Source organism: Pavona decussata, unplaced genomic scaffold (assembly GCF_977016875.1).
Source record: "Pavona decussata unplaced genomic scaffold, jaPavDecu1.1 SCAFFOLD_26, whole genome shotgun sequence".
NCBI classification, from domain to species: domain Eukaryota; kingdom Metazoa; phylum Cnidaria; class Anthozoa; order Scleractinia; family Agariciidae; genus Pavona; species Pavona decussata.
In genome coordinates this window covers 717,700-730,398 of record NW_028145449.1, presented here as the reverse complement: position 1 = coordinate 730,398, position 12,699 = coordinate 717,700, and the positions used below count along the sequence as shown (strand labels likewise).

The 12,699-nt window shown below is 37.7% G+C and overlaps 1 protein-coding gene and 1 pseudogene across 1 annotated transcript; both read left to right on the top strand.

Annotated features, from left to right (window-relative positions):
• The first annotated feature begins 8,276 nt into the window (after positions 1-8,276).
• On the top strand, positions 8,277-10,290 carry LOC146485382 (trace amine-associated receptor 9-like). The gene has a single exon (XM_085103265.1). The coding sequence runs from the start codon at positions 8,277-8,279 to the stop codon at positions 9,213-9,215; it is 939 nt and encodes a 312-aa protein (XP_084959391.1). The 3' UTR covers positions 9,216-10,290.
• Positions 10,291-11,109: 819 nt separating this feature from the next.
• On the top strand, positions 11,110-12,274 carry LOC146485381 (trace amine-associated receptor 9-like; annotated as a pseudogene).
• The last annotated feature ends 425 nt before the right edge of the window (positions 12,275-12,699 follow it).

Sequence of the window (12,699 nt, the reverse complement as noted above, 5' to 3'; positions counted from 1 at the left end):
CAATTATTAACGGCGCCAACGCATCTTAAATCTCACCCAAAACCCGGTCTTTTAGCGGTCCAGTCTAGCTTTCTACAACAGAATCGGCTTAATCGGAGCAAGACAGCGTTCTAAATTGATTTTCCGAATCTCCTCTATATTTACAAATCGAAACGAATCACGCCGAACGACATCTGGAAATTATTTATGACATTGAGTCCGGAAATCCCACCCCAAACCGCACATCTCGACTAATCGATCACTAGCCTAACAACGTTACAGTTATAACGGCGAAAAATAATCGAATAGCTTTTCAAACTCACGCTTTTTGAAGAGAAAATCCTTGCCATTTCTTGTTCGTGTTTAGTGATATAACTTTAAGTCCCGGATGTTGGCAAAAAGATTGGAACGGGGAACACATATGGCGGTTTTCAACAACACAATAAACTAAGTCTTTGGCCAGGTTAAAAATTCCCGATAATTTCATCTTACCCGGCTAGAAATCATCCCTAAGAGCTACTTTTTAAAGCCAAAGACTGTCACCTCCTCAAGCAAAGCCCAAAATATGCCAGCCTTCGTCCAAGCCCGAGTAACTAAAGTTTACCCGTTTAGCTGAAAAACAGGACTACTGGTAGCAAGCATATTAGACCAGGCAGGAACTGCACTGGGAAGACTTTTTCCCTCATTAGACTTAATGATGTCCTCAGGAAAACTTTGCTTAAGGAAGCCAAACAAAACGCTGGGGCTAATGAATTTCTTCTCAGCTAAGAGCGCGCCGAATTCAAAGCGAGTTCGTTGTGCCGTGTATAAACGTTTGAGAGAGAATGGGGCTAGCTGGGCAAAACAATTAAATGAGTCTACATCGGGTAGTTTTGGGGAGGGGGGGGGGGGGGTTGGGTCAGGAGAAGAATAGCTTTTGTCTTTAAAATGACTGCTGGTGACTCTTGTATCGTACATCGCTAAATTTAATGGAAAATAAAAATAATAATATTAAAAAAAAAAAACAAGTTATATGTTAAGAAAAGTTAACAAAAATCATAGATTTCTCAGGGTATATTCTTTTAAATTCAGACAGATATTATTAGTATTTGGGCTCAAATTGTGCAGAACGGCTTGATATTCTTCTTTGTATCATTAATCACTTCAAGATAAACTGTAGTAACCAAATAAAGAGGAAATGGTGCCTCAACAAGTTATATTTTAGGCAACAAATCATGTCAGTTTATGGGTGACACAAAGCAAGGGCTAACTAGTTCCTTGCATTCATCATATTTTGAATTAAGCTGTAAAGTTGAGGCTTTAAGCCCTTCTACTAACAGCAGTTACATTGCTAAACAAAACAACTGTGATTTACAAAAGCAGGACTAGCAAGAAAAGCTTATATTTTCATCATTCCACTTATATCATTTTAATATCTGTCTGGATGTTTAAGAACATGCCCTCAGAAATTAATTACATTTTGAGACTTTCTAGGCTGATGGAATATGCTAGTCCAGAACATGACTTTAATTAGGGCTCATCACAAGAAAGCAAGGTCAAACAATACTACAGACCTGGTATAGAAGGTTTGTCTTTGAAATTGGACATGACACTAGCACTGACATTTAAACTGACATGAAACATGGCCTATGTGTTGACAAAACAAGTGCGACATTTCGCAATTATTAACGGCGCCAACGCATCTTAAATCTCACCCAAAACCCGGTCTTTTAGCGGTCCAGTCTAGCTTTCTACAACAGAATCGGCTTAATCGGAGCAAGACAGCGTTCTAAATTGATTTTCCGAATCTCCTCTATATTTACAAATCGAAACGAATCACGCCGAACGACATCTGGAAATTATTTATGACATTGAGTCCGGAAATCCCACCCCAAACCGCACATCTCGACTAATCGATCACTAGCCTAACAACGTTACAGTTATAACGGCGAAAAATAATCGAATAGCTTTTCAAACTCACGCTTTTTGAAGAGAAAATCCTTGCCATTTCTTGTTCGTGTTTAGTGATATAACTTTAAGTCCCGGATGTTGGCAAAAAGATTGGAACGGGGAACACATATGGCGGTTTTCAACAACACAATAAACTAAGTCTTTGGCCAGGTTAAAAATTCCCGATAATTTCATCTTACCCGGCTAGAAATCATCCCTAAGAGCTACTTTTTAAAGCCAAAGACTGTCACCTCCTCAAGCAAAGCCCAAAATATGCCAGCCTTCGTCCAAGCCCGAGTAACTAAAGTTTACCCGTTTAGCTGAAAAACAGGACTACTGGTAGCAAGCATATTAGACCAGGCAGGAACTGCACTGGGAAGACTTTTTCCCTCATTAGACTTAATGATGTCCTCAGGAAAACTTTGCTTAAGGAAGCCAAACAAAACGCTGGGGCTAATGAATTTCTTCTCAGCTAAGAGCGCGCCGAATTCAAAGCGAGTTCGTTGTGCCGTGTATAAACGTTTGAGAGAGAATGGGGCTAGCTGGGCAAAACAATTAAATGAGTCTACATCGGGTAGTTTTGGGGAGGGGGGGGGGGGGGTTGGGTCAGGAGAAGAATAGCTTTTGTCTTTAAAATGACTGCTGGTGACTCTTGTATCGTACATCGCTAAATTTAATGGAAAATAAAAATAATAATATTAAAAAAAAAAAACAAGTTATATGTTAAGAAAAGTTAACAAAAATCATAGATTTCTCAGGGTATATTCTTTTAAATTCAGACAGATATTATTAGTATTTGGGCTCAAATTGTGCAGAACGGCTTGATATTCTTCTTTGTATCATTAATCACTTCAAGATAAACTGTAGTAACCAAATAAAGAGGAAATGGTGCCTCAACAAGTTATATTTTAGGCAACAAATCATGTCAGTTTATGGGTGACACAAAGCAAGGGCTAACTAGTTCCTTGCATTCATCATATTTTGAATTAAGCTGTAAAGTTGAGGCTTTAAGCCCTTCTACTAACAGCAGTTACATTGCTAAACAAAACAACTGTGATTTACAAAAGCAGGACTAGCAAGAAAAGCTTATATTTTCATCATTCCACTTATATCATTTTAATATCTGTCTGGATGTTTAAGAACATGCCCTCAGAAATTAATTACATTTTGAGACTTTCTAGGCTGATGGAATATGCTAGTCCAGAACATGACTTTAATTAGGGCTCATCACAAGAAAGCAAGGTCAAACAATACTACAGACCTGGTATAGAAGGTTTGTCTTTGAAATTGGACATGACACTAGCACTGACATTTAAACTGACATGAAACATGGCCTATGTGTTGACAAAACAAGTGCGACATTTCGCAATTATTAACGGCGCCAACGCATCTTAAATCTCACCCAAAACCCGGTCTTTTAGCGGTCCAGTCTAGCTTTCTACAACAGAATCGGCTTAATCGGAGCAAGACAGCGTTCTAAATTGATTTTCCGAATCTCCTCTATATTTACAAATCGAAACGAATCACGCCGAACGACATCTGGAAATTATTTATGACATTGAGTCCGGAAATCCCACCCCAAACCGCACATCTCGACTAATCGATCACTAGCCTAACAACGTTACAGTTATAACGGCGAAAAATAATCGAATAGCTTTTCAAACTCACGCTTTTTGAAGAGAAAATCCTTGCCATTTCTTGTTCGTGTTTAGTGATATAACTTTAAGTCCCGGATGTTGGCAAAAAGATTGGAACGGGGAACACATATGGCGGTTTTCAACAACACAATAAACTAAGTCTTTGGCCAGGTTAAAAATTCCCGATAATTTCATCTTACCCGGCTAGAAATCATCCCTAAGAGCTACTTTTTAAAGCCAAAGACTGTCACCTCCTCAAGCAAAGCCCAAAATATGCCAGCCTTCGTCCAAGCCCGAGTAACTAAAGTTTACCCGTTTAGCTGAAAAACAGGACTACTGGTAGCAAGCATATTAGACCAGGCAGGAACTGCACTGGGAAGACTTTTTCCCTCATTAGACTTAATGATGTCCTCAGGAAAACTTTGCTTAAGGAAGCCAAACAAAACGCTGGGGCTAATGAATTTCTTCTCAGCTAAGAGCGCGCCGAATTCAAAGCGAGTTCGTTGTGCCGTGTATAAACGTTTGAGAGAGAATGGGGCTAGCTGGGCAAAACAATTAAATGAGTCTACATCGGGTAGTTTTGGGGAGGGGGGGGGGGGGGTTGGGTCAGGAGAAGAATAGCTTTTGTCTTTAAAATGACTGCTGGTGACTCTTGTATCGTACATCGCTAAATTTAATGGAAAATAAAAATAATAATATTAAAAAAAAAAAACAAGTTATATGTTAAGAAAAGTTAACAAAAATCATAGATTTCTCAGGGTATATTCTTTTAAATTCAGACAGATATTATTAGTATTTGGGCTCAAATTGTGCAGAACGGCTTGATATTCTTCTTTGTATCATTAATCACTTCAAGATAAACTGTAGTAACCAAATAAAGAGGAAATGGTGCCTCAACAAGTTATATTTTAGGCAACAAATCATGTCAGTTTATGGGTGACACAAAGCAAGGGCTAACTAGTTCCTTGCATTCATCATATTTTGAATTAAGCTGTAAAGTTGAGGCTTTAAGCCCTTCTACTAACAGCAGTTACATTGCTAAACAAAACAACTGTGATTTACAAAAGCAGGACTAGCAAGAAAAGCTTATATTTTCATCATTCCACTTATATCATTTTAATATCTGTCTGGATGTTTAAGAACATGCCCTCAGAAATTAATTACATTTTGAGACTTTCTAGGCTGATGGAATATGCTAGTCCAGAACATGACTTTAATTAGGGCTCATCACAAGAAAGCAAGGTCAAACAATACTACAGACCTGGTATAGAAGGTTTGTCTTTGAAATTGGACATGACACTAGCACTGACATTTAAACTGACATGAAACATGGCCTATGTGTTGACAAAACAAGTGCGACATTTCGCAATTATTAACGGCGCCAACGCATCTTAAATCTCACCCAAAACCCGGTCTTTTAGCGGTCCAGTCTAGCTTTCTACAACAGAATCGGCTTAATCGGAGCAAGACAGCGTTCTAAATTGATTTTCCGAATCTCCTCTATATTTACAAATCGAAACGAATCACGCCGAACGACATCTGGAAATTATTTATGACATTGAGTCCGGAAATCCCACCCCAAACCGCACATCTCGACTAATCGATCACTAGCCTAACAACGTTACAGTTATAACGGCGAAAAATAATCGAATAGCTTTTCAAACTCACGCTTTTTGAAGAGAAAATCCTTGCCATTTCTTGTTCGTGTTTAGTGATATAACTTTAAGTCCCGGATGTTGGCAAAAAGATTGGAACGGGGAACACATATGGCGGTTTTCAACAACACAATAAACTAAGTCTTTGGCCAGGTTAAAAATTCCCGATAATTTCATCTTACCCGGCTAGAAATCATCCCTAAGAGCTACTTTTTAAAGCCAAAGACTGTCACCTCCTCAAGCAAAGCCCAAAATATGCCAGCCTTCGTCCAAGCCCGAGTAACTAAAGTTTACCCGTTTAGCTGAAAAACAGGACTACTGGTAGCAAGCATATTAGACCAGGCAGGAACTGCACTGGGAAGACTTTTTCCCTCATTAGACTTAATGATGTCCTCAGGAAAACTTTGCTTAAGGAAGCCAAACAAAACGCTGGGGCTAATGAATTTCTTCTCAGCTAAGAGCGCGCCGAATTCAAAGCGAGTTCGTTGTGCCGTGTATAAACGTTTGAGAGAGAATGGGGCTAGCTGGGCAAAACAATTAAATGAGTCTACATCGGGTAGTTTTGGGGAGGGGGGGGGGGGTTGGGTCAGGAGAAGAATAGCTTTTGTCTTTAAAATGACTGCTGGTGACTCTTGTATCGTACATCGCTAAATTTAATGGGAAATAAAATAATAATAATAATAAAAAAAACAAGTTATATGTTAAGAAAAGTTAACAAAAATCATAGATTTCTGAGGGTATGTTCTTTTAAATTCAGACAGATATATTAAATAGAGCTATCTCAGTGACTTTACAGCACAGACCATTAAAACTTGGCTGGCCAATAGTTCTAAAGGCAATACACCTACGGCTATAAAAATTCGGTTCCCATGGCAATTCACTCTTTTCCAGTCCCTTCCAACCTGAATTTAATATTTTAGTAATTTTCAGCTTGTAAAACATTTAACAAGGCCACGAACTCGACCTAACTTATTTCTAGCTTGCTGGATCATGCAGATGTGCCATCATTGGCAAATATTAAAATAGAACGCCAAAGGTGGCCAGCAAATCCTTAAGTATCAGGGAGGACTGGAACCCAGTATGTTGCCATGGTAACAAAACTAATAAACTTTTGTTATGAAGCGCACCTGGAACAAGGTAACTGCAAAGAATTAAGCATTTCTGATACAAATTGGCTGAGATATCTTTTTTTATAATATTTGATCAAAATTCGGTTAAGTTTATGACGTCATCACTCGGGTAATTTGCATATTTTAAAATCTTGAATATCTCCGGAACAAATAAAAATAGTAGAAAGCATTCTTCTTCACGTACAGACTACTTGTTTATGTTTTAAAATGGCTCAGATTTCGTCATAGTAGCACTTTAAAGAAATAGTTTGATGATTTCTTTTTTCTTAAGATTTATTTTCAGTGGACGTCCCGTTTGACGTGCTGAAAATGCAAACAGAGCGAAGGAAAAATGGGTAAAACTGGAGAAAACCAAACCTGGAAAAGAAAATTGAAGAGAAAAACCCCATAATTAGGTCAGCACGTGATCATATCTCATATGCCACAACTGTTCACGTGCTCGATCATCAACGGTCAAATTACAGTCGATCGTCGTCATACACGAATTTATGCGAAGAATTCAGATTAGCAAAAAAGGAATAAAGAAGACATGTCCAGAGTTTCAAACACACTTTGAGAAATCTATAAGTCTATTAGATTCACACAAAGCGAATGTACAGTTTAGGATCAAATTTAGACCAATTTCTATAAAAAAAGGAGATTTTCGTTAACCTACATGTAGCCGAATGCAACGTATCCTGGTTATCAGTCTTTACACTGTTTCGAAGAGGAAAAAAGGAGTGACAACAAGATTGGTGACAGTGTAAAAACACCTGTAATGGGGAAAAACTTATGAAGCGCTTAAGAGCATGTGCTCACCTGAAAACTTGTGTTGCTTCTCAAACTATATAAATTCGTAGCGTTCTGTAATTAGCTGGCGGCTTAAAACTCCAATCAAAAATATGAAATATATTTCTGTAATATTTTTTAGCTTAGGAAGCAAAATTGTAAATTATTTTCTTTTTGTTCTTGTTTTGGATAAGATTAAAAAAAACCTCATAATAGCACTTTTACAGAATTATTAAAGCTACTGTACTGTACTGTGCAGTTGTTCGATGTCATTGTAGCAATTGGTAGGACGGCAGAAGATCTTACCAAAGCTATATAAACACAGAACGAAAATGAAGTTTCTGTATTTCTTAAAGCTGACGGATACATAAAAATTCTCATTTATGTCACGTTTCCGTGTTGCGGAAACGCACAGAACAAATTCATTTGGTATGCGTCACGTTTCCGTTGCATTTATGTTGTTAGATTTCCGTTATTGTCTGTTTCCATTACGTTTCTGTCAACAGATTTACGGAAAACCTGACGTTGCTAAAGGTTGATATGCTGATACGTGTTTCAATGTCATTTCAACCGTAGAGTTGCAATTGTTTTGTAGGTTGCTGACCATATAAATGTAAGATCAATACATGCTTTTATCTTCATTTAATCTGGTTGGGTCATCTGGTTGGCGACGGAAACATGAATAAACGATATGTATCCCCTACTGGGAACGCGTGGTAGCCGTTGTGTTTCCGCCACGTTGTCACGCGTTTCCGCAAAGTTTCAGTTTGCGGATTCTTGTCATTTGGTTGTGTGAAAGCTTTAATAAAATATTATGGTTATCCTTAACTGACAAAGTTATTTTTTTTTTCAAAGAAAACGTAGCACTTCTGTATCATAGTATAACACTTTAAGGATTGTTTGGTTTTTTTTTTTGAAAGCTCGATTATCAATCATGTGGCTGCTCTTTTCTAACATTTAGCTATTTATTATTTATAATACTGTCCAGTGATGACGGAAAGGAAAAAGGTACAGAAGTCACATCTTGTTTAACTTTTAATATGTGGTGACGTAATTTATATCAGTCCGGCAGATACCTTCAATTCCTTTCTAATAAAACCAGATGCTTCTTAAAAACTTCATATAAAGACTTACACAAAGCAACGATTCAAATTTAGTTCGTTTTGCACGGCAGCAAAATGGCGATCACAAACTTAACTGGAGATCCAAAGCAAACCTCATTCGAAGACCTGGCGTGTTCAACAGAATTTACTGGAGAAGTCCATAACCATTTGATAGTCCTTTTAGCGCTAAATGGTTTTGTGGCCATTACGGCATTTCTGGGAAATACTCTGATCCTAGATGCTCTTCACAAGGAGACTTCACTTCATGCCCCGTCCAAACTTTTGTTCCGCAACTTAGCGACAACTGATCTTTGTGTTGGTATCACTGCAGAACCTCCTTTTGTTACTTATCTTATATCTTCTCTGAACGAACCATGGAATATTTGCCCCTACGTATTTCCTGTTTTCAGTATCACAGGTCATATTTTGTGTGGTGTGTCTTTGTTTACACTGGCCGCAATAAGCGTGGACAGGCTTCTCGCCCTGTTATTAGGACTCAGGTACAGACAAGTTGTAACTTTCAAGCGAATATATCGCATTGTAGTTGTGTTTTGGATTCTCTCAACTGTGGGAGCGGCAATGTGGTATTTGAATCAACCTATAGCCTCGTGGTATGTCTGCGTTGTTGTAGCACTTTCTGTAGTCACGGCAATCTTCTCTTACACGAAAATTTTCCTTACTCTCCGTCATAACCAGATTCACGCACAAGGTAACGTTAATCAAGGACAACTAAACCAAACATTTCGATTGAACATAGCGCGTTACAAAAAAACAGTGTCCAGTGCACTTTGGGTGCAGTTAGGGTTAGTTGTTTGTTATCTACCATTTGCTATCATGGAGTTTTTGCGCCTTCAAAGAGGAGTTACGTCAGACATTATGGTCGCTAGGTTTTATTCAGGAACTTTGGTTTGCCTTAACTCGTCTTTGAACCCGATTCTTTACTGTTGGAAAATACGAGAAGTGAGACAAGCAGTAAAGGACACACTCAGGGGGCTTTTTTGTTGTTTGAGTTAATTCTTAAAATAATGTCCTTCTGTCTAATCTTTCTATTAAAGCATGGTAAAATATGAAGCTGAAGTACCGCTCTCTTTCAATCGGCTTTTGTGAGTTTTGTATAATAGCAAAATGCTGTTTTTTAAATAGAAAGTACGTTAAAAAATTGTATTCGTCTAAAATTGTTACAACTCAGCAAGTTGAAGGGGAAAACTATCTACAAGTATCAACTGTATCATCGAAACAAACGAGCTACTTTGACGAGGGAAGTCGACAGAAGGTTGAGAAGTGTTCAACTAAGCCAACCACAAGAAAAATCCAAGCAAGATTGGCTATCGGCTAGTTCCCAAAATTCGAGACAGCAAAGTTAGTGCACCATTCTACAGTCCAGGGATAAAAACAGAATTTAACTTTTAATGAATTAAAATTGTAAGGTTTTCGTTTTTGCTTTGTCAAAGCAAATCCGTCCCTTAATTATTAGAGGAAAAAAAGGCATTTCTATTTTAATTTTACGACTGTTAAACAAAAGATTAACAGTTAACAATCATTGGCTAGTTGTTTGTGACATTAAACTAGTTATGAATAAAATTGCTTGATGATCTGTTTTCTTTAAATTTATTCAGTTCAGTCTACATTTCGTTTGATCTGCTGCAAATGCAAACGAAGGAAAGAGCGGAGAAAGAGAGCAAAGGAAAAATAAGTAAAACAGGAGAAAACCAAAACTGCAAAAAGAATTGAAAAGAAAAGGCACAATAACCAGGTCTTGTTTGGGGCATGCGAAAGCATTTCTTAGCAACCAAATTACTTCAACATGTGATCATATTTCCTATACCACAACTGTTCACGTGCTTGATCAGCAGCGGTAAAATTACAGTCGATCTTCATGCACCAATGTATGCAAAATATTCAAACTGGTAAAAATTAATCAAGACAACTTTCCAGAGTTTTAATTAACCTTTGAAAGATCAATAAATTTACAGGTTGAGCTACTTATGTTGCTTCTCAAATTATATAAATTCGTAGCGTTTTGTAATTAGCTGGCGGCATAAAACTCCAATCAAAAATATGAAATATATGTCTGTAATATTTTTTTAGCTTAGGAAGCAAAATTGTAAATTAGTTTCTTTTTGTTCTTGTTTTCGATAAGATTAAAAAAAAAAAAACCCATAATAGCACTTGTACAGAATAAATAAAGCTACTGTACTGTACTGTGCAGTTCTTGGATGTCATTGTAGCAACTAGTAGGACGGCAGAAGATCTTAACAAAGCTATATAAACACAGAAGGAAAATCCAGTTTCTGTTTTTCTTAAACCTGACGGATGCATAAAAATGCTCATTTATAACACGTTTTCGTGTTGTGGAAACGCACAGAACAAATTTATTTGGTATGTGTCACGTTTCTGTTGCATTTATGTTGTTCGATTTCCGTTGTTTTCTGTTTCCGTTACGTTTCTGTCAACAGATTTACGGAAAACCTGACGTTGCTCAAGGTTGACATGTTGATGCGTGTTTCAATGTCATTTTAACCGTAAAGTTGGATCTTCCTTTTGTAGTTATGTAACAGAGATAAAGAGGCTTAAACAACTCTCCTGTCCTGTCATCTTCTCGCATCTTCCTATTAATTACCTTTTACAGAAAGATGTCTACTGCGGATGACTATTCTTGATCGTTAGGTGCATTAAGATTGAGTGGGGGAAGGACTTTTAGCAAGAGGATTTTTGTAGTGGATTGTAATTTTTCTAAAAGTTAATGCATTTTCAATTGTAATATCCTTATCTTTCCATTTTCTACTTAGCTTCCTTACTGATGAAACCAGATGATTCTTGAAAAATTCATAAGATAGATAGAAGTTTAATGCAAGTGGTCGTTATAAAGACGTACACAAAGCAACGATTCAAATTTAGTTCGTTTTGTATGGCGCTCACAAACTTAACTGGAAATCCAAAGCAAACGTTATTCAAAGAGCCGACGTGTTCAACAGAATTTACTACATAAATCCAGAACCATTTGATAGTTCTTTTGGCCCTAAACGGTTTTGTGGCCATTAATGCATTTCTGGGGAATACTCTGATCCTAGTTGCCCTTCACAAGGAGACTTCACTTCATGCGCCGTCTAAACTCGTGTTCCGTAACTTAGCGACAACTGATCTTTGTGTTGGTCTCATTGTAGAACCTCTTTTTGTTACTTATCTTATATCTAACCTGAAAGAACGATGGACTATTTGCCGCTACGTCTTTGCTGTTGTCAGTATCACAGGTTATATTTTGTGTAGTGTGTCATTGTTTACACTGACCGCAATAAGCGTGGACAGGCTTCTCGCCCTGTTATTAGGACTCAGATACCGACAAGTTGTCACTTTAAAGCGAATATATCGAATTGTAGTTGTTTCTTGGGTTGTATCCACTGCTGGAGCGACAACGTTACTTTGGAATAAACTTATAAACTCATGGTATGACTGCGTTGGTGTAGCTATTTGTGTATTCACGTCAGTCTTCTCTTACACAAAAATTTTCCTTACTCTCCGTCACAACCAGATTCACGCACAAGGTAACGTTAATCAAGGACAACCAAGCGAAACAGCTCAATTGAACTTAGCGCGTTACAAAAGGACAGTGTCCAGCGCACTTTGGGTGCAGGTAGCGGTAGTTGTTTGTTATTTGCCATTTGCTATCGAGGAGGTTTTGCGTGTTCAGAGAGGAGTGACGTCAAACATTATGGTCGCTAGGTTTTATTCAGCAACTCTGGTTTACCTTAACTCGTCATTGAACCCGATTCTTTACTGTTGGAAGATCAGAGAAGTGAGACAAGCAGTAAAGGACACAATCAGAGGACTTTTATGTTGACCCAGTTAATTCCAACAACATTGCCTGGAAGCACGGTAAAATATAATGTTGAGGAACCATTCCTTTTTAATAGTACTTGGTGAGTTTTGTATAATAGTAGATAGAATGCTGTCTTTGTAACGGAAGTGGGATAAAAAACTGTATTTGTCTAAAATCCTTATAACTTATCGATTGGAAAGGAAAAGTTATTTGTAGGTATTAACTGTGTCATCTAGACAAACGATCCTTATTAACTAAGGAATTCGACAGAACGTTGAGAAGGGTTAAATTAAGTCGACTAGAAGAAAAAACTTAGAGATTGGCTAGCAGTTAGCTGACAAAATTCGGGACAAAGAACGTTAGTACACCATTCTACAATCGAGTAATGCTGGCAGAATGAAACTTAAGATTGTGAGGCTTTCGTTTTCGCTTTGTCAAAGCAAATCCATGACTTAAATATTAGAGTAAAATAAAGAAGGCATTTTTAATTTGAAAATTAAATAACACCACTCTTTTTTTCGCGCATTATACTGTGAAAAAGGCCCCGCTCCCCCATCCAGCTGGTTCCTGTTTGTTCCTCGAGATCACGGCAACTGCCGCACAACATTGTTTTGGGGGAGGGGGGCTGAAAGGACTAGCGAGGGGAGCAAAAAGGGATCACAGTGACGAAATAGGGTGTTA

Excerpts from the sequence above, each read along its gene's own strand:
- LOC146485382 (XM_085103265.1), top strand. The coding sequence starts at position 8,277 with ATGGCGATCACAAACTTAACTGGAGATCCAAAGCAAACCTCATTCGAA.